The following is a 6,408-nucleotide window of genomic DNA, read 5'->3' on the forward strand; positions in this document are numbered from 1 at the left end:
TTTCCTCTATTTCATTTGACTTTGGAAGATCTTCTTACCCAATAGGTTTGGAGAGTAAGAACAATCTACCTGACATAAAAAACTTGAATTACTCTGTGCATTAACCAAGTATTGCACTGCAGTACACAAGTATTTGTTAATGAATAGGAGAATAACAAAAGGAATTTTAAACAGGGTTGCTGTAAAAAACTTTAAAGAAAAAAATAGGAATATCTTAACATCCCATTTTGATACCTGGTGACACCATCCCTCTTCATTTTCCTCCTACTCTTTTCCTGAAAGCTCCCCCGTAGCTCTTCATACTTGTAAGCACCTCACCCACCTGTGATGAGGGCTTCCCCACATACCTCATTGACCTCATTTATTTCTTGCCACTGCGTTAGCAACAGCTGTAGTGCAGGACTGTGGCCGTATTTTGCAGCGAGGTGCAGGGCAGTATTTCCTTCCTGCAACAGAGACACACTGGAGGCTGGAGCCCCTGTTCTGAGGCACACACCCTTCCCACAAGGAGGGTTGAAGTGAGGCTGGGGTCCCTAGTGTGAGTTACATCATCCACAGTGTTAAGTGAAACGTAAAAAGAGCACAGTGAAAAGGCATGGAGGTCTCTAAACCCATAGACATCATCAGTCCATGACTCTTGTTCTCCCTTTGCTGCCAATTTGCTTGCCAGAAAAGGGGCGTGGGGGGGGCAATAAAAGTCATCTATTGAACTTGCGTGCCGGGAATCAGTTTCAGGGAGGTAGTTTTGGCATTCTATATAAAAAGACGTGAAAAATATGCAAGACCCTTTGACCCACAATTTCATTACGAGGAATTTATCTTAAGAAAATAATCACAGATGTGTTCACATAGATATGGGTTCACTCTAGGGTATTCGCTCCTCAGCCAGTGGGGCGGAGGCTCCAGCAGACCTCAGGGAAAGGGTGGGAGGGCTGGAACTGATCATGGGAAAATCCTGTAGCCTACTGACTTCACAAATATTTACGGAGCTAAAACAGCCCGTCTGGGCCGTTAAGCCACTGCAAATGTGGCTTAAGTTCACCTGGATAGCCCAGGTTGCTCTCTGACTACAGGAATCATTTAACAACTCTAGTGCTGTCCAAAATGTGATCACTAAATCAATGCACCAGCCGGGGCTCCCCTCTCTCTTGGTCTCATCCAAGAAACAAAAATCCAACTCACCTTGTCCTTTTCTGAGGTGTGCGATGAAGGGAGAGAAGCGTTTCAATCATTTCCACCTGGCCCTTCTCAGCTGCCAAAAGAAATGGCTTCCTTCCTTTCTGAAAATCGATCAGAAACTTCTGGCAGTCATTACATACTTCCTGAATAAGCCACATGAGTCGACAAGGCTGGCAGCATTTTAAGCCCACATTCTGGCTACTGCTGAAACCTCCCCCGGGTTCAAGGTGACTGATGAGGTTCCTCTGGGCATTGAAATCTGAGAAAGGACAATGACAATCTCTTTTCACCTTCTGGCCTCTCAACCACATCCAGTTTGGGGCTATCACGCCAAACTGTGGTGAATACCAGGTGGGCATGGAGTCTGTCTCATAGGTATTGAGAAGAACTCTCCAGAAAAAGGCCCTTCCAAGCACAAAGAGAGTTCCAATATCACAGCCAGACAGTGAGATTCCCTTTCAAATGCAGAAAGGCTGTGAACTATACTGATTCAATAGTTACTCCGCTCTACTCTTTCCTGAGAAGTTATTATGTTCCAGATCTGTCTTAGGCCACTGTGCATCACAACAAGGCTTGCCTTCGCCATGAGAACTTTGGAACGAACATTCTCAAGGATTTAAGAGATATGTGGCTCATTCAGACAAGGCATTTTTGTCAGCTGTTTCATTTTAGGTTTTCTGTGCTCATAAATTTCTCTCCAGCATCCACTAAGCGTCAACAGCAAAACTCTAGAGAATTGGGTCTACTGAGAAGAGAAAGGAGAAAGAAAGTGCCGTCCAGAAAGCACAGCCTTAGAGGAAGTGTTTTAGTGTCATTGATTAGAAGCTTGAACACAGAATGTTCTCATTATAGTAATTTTATCTTTTCCTTTAATTAGTGGAGACTGCATTTTCTTTTTTAGGGGGGTTTCTTATTTCTTTTTTTTTTTATCGTTTTATTAGGGACTCATACAACTCTTATCACAATCCATACATACATCAATTGTGTTAAGCGCATTTGTACATTCATTGCCCTCATCATTCTCAAAACATTTTCTCTCCACTTAAACCCCCGGCATTAGGTCTTCATTTTTCCCCTCCCTCCCCACTTCCCCCTCCCTCATGAGCCCTTGATAGTTTATAAATTGTTATTTTGTCATATCTTGCCCTGTCCGACATCTCCCTTCACCCACTTTTCTGTTGTCCGTCCCCCAGGGAGGAGATGACATATACTTCCTTGTAATCGGTTCCCTCTTTCCTACCTACTCTCCCTCTACCCTCCCAGTATCACCACTCACACCACCAGTCCTGTAGGGATCATCCGCCCTGGATTCCCTGGATTTTCAGAGACTGCATTGTCAATAGCCAAAATGTCATCAAGATAAGACCCATAAAACACTTAATCGTTTCTCTCAGTCTTCCCAAAGTGGGGGATACTGCCCCCCTAGGGGCTCTCGGACAATCTAGGCGGCTGTAAAAGCAGATACCTACACTTTATCCTGAATTATGGGCTAGAGTACAAACGTTTTTAATTGTTAGGGGTGAGGGGGGTGCTGAGTATTTTTTTCCTGAAAAGGGGTTTGAGGCCAAATAAGTTTGGGAATTTGGGGTCTCAGATTTTTCAGAGAATGAAAAGAAGACAAGTGGAAAAATGTTGGCTTCAATTTTTTTAATTAAAGAGAAGAAAACACTCCCAAATTGGCTTAGCACATTGTAAGTAACAAGATGTCTCAAAGCTGAGAGAGAAAGGCCTCTTCAAAAGAAGGTTCCTAAAGCTGAACTTTACCATCTGAACCTCCACTAATGCAAAGTAATCAAAAGGTCATGGTCACGGTTACTTGAGAGAATGGTTCACTATTCCTCCATAGCAACCACTGGAGAACAAAAGAAGGAAACACTTTGAAATAATAAATATCACACACACACACATGTTGACAGGGACCGGTTCTATGGGGTTTTGCCCTCATATGCATCTAGGAGAGATGGAGAAACAAATCGACATTAAAAAAAACTCACCTAGTTTGTCACCTTTAGCCAGAGAGGTGGCCAATGTGGCATAATCCTCAGTCCACCAAAGTTTGAAAGCTTGATTCTCTTCAATGCCATTAAATCTCTAAGAATAATGGGGCCAACGTTCAAAAACAACAATCTTCACAAATAGGCCAATAGGTCACATCCCGATAAATGAAGAAAAGATTGAAGTTGTCAAAGCTTTTGTCTCGCTTGGATCCACCACCAATGCTCATGGAAGCAGCAGGAAGAGAGCGCTGCACGGGGTCAATCTGCTGCACAGGGCCTCTTTGCAGTGCTGAAAAGTAAGGATGTTGCTTCCATGACTATGGTGTGCCTGACCCAAGCCATGAGCCATTGCCTCATATGCATGTGAAAGTTCGATATTGAATAAGGAAGATCAAAGGACAATCGATGCATTTGACCTATAGTGCTGGCAAGGAATACTGAAAGATATATGAAAGTACCCCAGACTGCCAAAAGCACAAACAAATCAGTCTTGGCAGATGTACAGCTAGAGTGCTCCTGAGAGGCAAAGATGACAAGACTCTGTCTCACATACTCTGGACATGTCAGGAGAGGCCCTTCCTGAAGAAGGCCTCATCTTTGGTAGAGGAGAGGAGAGGGACCGTGACAAAGCGGAAGGCCCTCGATGGGATGGGTTGACACAGCAACAATGGGCTGGAAGGTAAGAACAAAGGTGAGGCTGGCACAGGACGGGCAGTATTTTGTTCTGTGGCACCTAGGGACACTATGAGTCAGAAGTGACTCATTGGCACCTACATGGCTTCCAGTGTCACAGCCACACACAAGCCACCACAGCACGACACACTGACAGGCAAATGTGGAGGGGAGACAGGCATAAGAGGGAGTAATTCTAATGGTACAGTAGTGACTGTGCTATCATTTAGGGATTAAGGTAGATTGTCAAGGAAGTGGCTGGATGCAGTGACTGCAGCAGTGAACTCCATCATAACACTGATAACTGTGAACAGTGAACTCCACCTTAACACTGATAACTGTGAACAGTGAACTCCATCATAACACTGATAACTGTGAACAGTGAACTCCACCTTAACAATGATAACTGTAAACAGTGAACTCCATCATAACACTGATAACTGTGAACAGTGAACTCAACCATAACACTGATAACTGTGAACAGTGAACTCCACCTTAACACTGATAACTGTGAACAGTGAACTCCATAACACTGATAACTGTGAACAGTGAACTCCATCTTAACACTGAGAACTGTGAACAGTGAACTCCACCTTAACACTGAGAACTGTGAACAGTGAACTCCACCTTAACACTGAGAACTGTGAACAGTGAACTCCACCTTTTACTGGCAGAACTTCCTTGAAGAAAGAGTCAGATCTTGTGGAATTATGAGTGTGACTGTATTGCCAACCAGAGTATGGATGAACTAACCATCCAGACACAATTACCCCAGGCCACGCTCGGCCCAGGCACCTCAGACGAGGTAGGGCACAAACCACAGCTGATTAGCATCCTCTCTGCTCTTCATGCCACAATGCATGCCGCCACTCAGGAGCTATTCTCTTGGGTCACTGTGGTACTTACGTAATCTGGTGTCAATTTGAGGATTCAGAGTGAAGGAGTGGAGTCTAGCCTGTCAATCAAGTCATAGCTTGATGACCCCATTTGGAGGCACTAGGAGATAAATAGCTCGCTGGAGGCTGGACACACGCTTACTCCTGGAGAACGCTCTACTAACAAGGCACATGGAATTACTTGATAGACTCCGTCCTGGGAACTGGGGAAGCCACGTGGAGACCCCTGCAAGTGCTGAGATGCTTACAACGCCACTGGATCCATGACTTCACACCCACTGGCCTGTGATCTTCCTGTTTTCGGCATCATTACATGTGTTTCGTGAGTCTGAAGAGGACTTTATAGATTAGTATCAGACTTATGGAGTAGAATTGGGCTTATGGACTTGATCTGGACTGGGCTGGGATGTTTTCTTAATGCACAATTACTCATATATATAAAGCTCTTTTTAATTCTCATGAATTTCTCTAGTCTACCCAGAATAACACAGCCCCCACCCAAAGGGACAACTCAGTGGCAAGGTGACAAGATCTACATTGTGAGGGTGTGGGAACCACCCCAGCATAGGTGTCTCCTTCAGGGGACATGGCCAGTTACCAGAGTCACTGCACTCAGGTAACCTTAAAGTATGGCTTCGCTGCTGGTGTCACTAATTCTTCTGCCATTCTTCCCCGCTTCAATGCAATTTCCAAGTCAAGGGTCCTAGCCATCATAAGCCATGCTGCTTAGTAACGTGGCCAATGCTCTATTTCTATCTGGTTTGCAGCAACATTGAGCCAGAAAGTTAACCAAAGTGTAAATTCTCAAGTAGCTGGAAAAGAGGTGTTGATAACTCTTTATTCACAGAGATTATAAATAGTACCTGCGGAGGCGGCACCTCATCAGGGACATTTGTTGCCTTTGTGTCCCTGTACACCTTTCTTTTAGTAATGGTGCTTCGACTGTCCTCAGGAGAACCCACCCTCCTGCCATTTAGGCCAACTGCCAGCCCTTATGTTCTGCTACAGGAAGTCATAGCATAACCCATGGCAAACTCACTGCCGTCAAGTCCAACCTGACACACAGCCACCCTACAGGGCAGGGTAGAACGGCCCCTCTGGGTTTCTGAGACTGTTCATGGGAGTAAAAGCCTGGTCACTCCCCCACGGACGGGCTGGTGGTTCCAAACAGCTGGCCTTGTGGTTGCTAGCCCAATGTGTCATTCTTACGCCACTAGCACAGCACACGGGTCCCAGTGATCGGTTCAGGAGTGGGCATATGATTCAAGAAGGAAGAAACAGAGTCATTCGTGAGACTGATACACTAATATTTGTCACAAGAGAAATGTTCTTTCTGATGGATCAGTATCCCCACCGATGTCACCTTGAGGCTATCCCAGCCATCTTTCCCGCCACGAGGGGAGTGGCCCCATGGGCAATGCCAACGCAGAAAGCCCAGGGTGGGTGGAAAACAAAGAGCCAAATCAAGCCGGGCCTGAAGCTAGTGCCTCTGTAAACGCTTTAATTAAGAAACCAAAATAAATGCCTGTGAGCCCACAGCGCCACGTGCCTCAGGGGAGGTCGTGTTCCATTGGGTTTTCTTGGCTGTAATCTTTTTTTTTTTTAATCAATTTATTGGGGCTCATACAATTCATCACAATACATAGATCAATTGTGTAAAGCAC

The 6,408-nt window shown here is 45.1% G+C and overlaps 1 protein-coding gene across 1 annotated transcript in view; it reads right to left on the reverse strand.

Moving 5' to 3' along the window:
* Positions 1-6,408, reverse strand: part of ANKDD1B (ankyrin repeat and death domain containing 1B) — an 87,909-nt gene that overhangs the window by 45,727 nt on the left and 35,774 nt on the right. The window contains 3 exon segments of the mRNA XM_004703671.1: positions 348-446; positions 1,183-1,205; positions 1,208-1,280. Of these exon segments, the coding sequence (XP_004703728.1) occupies positions 348-446; positions 1,183-1,205; positions 1,208-1,280 (195 nt within the window).

Source organism: Echinops telfairi, unplaced genomic scaffold, assembly GCF_000313985.2.
Source record: "Echinops telfairi isolate 266 unplaced genomic scaffold, ASM31398v2 ScPeMD7_7469;HRSCAF=8507_1, whole genome shotgun sequence".
NCBI classification, from domain to species: Eukaryota; Metazoa; Chordata; class Mammalia; order Afrosoricida; family Tenrecidae; genus Echinops; species Echinops telfairi.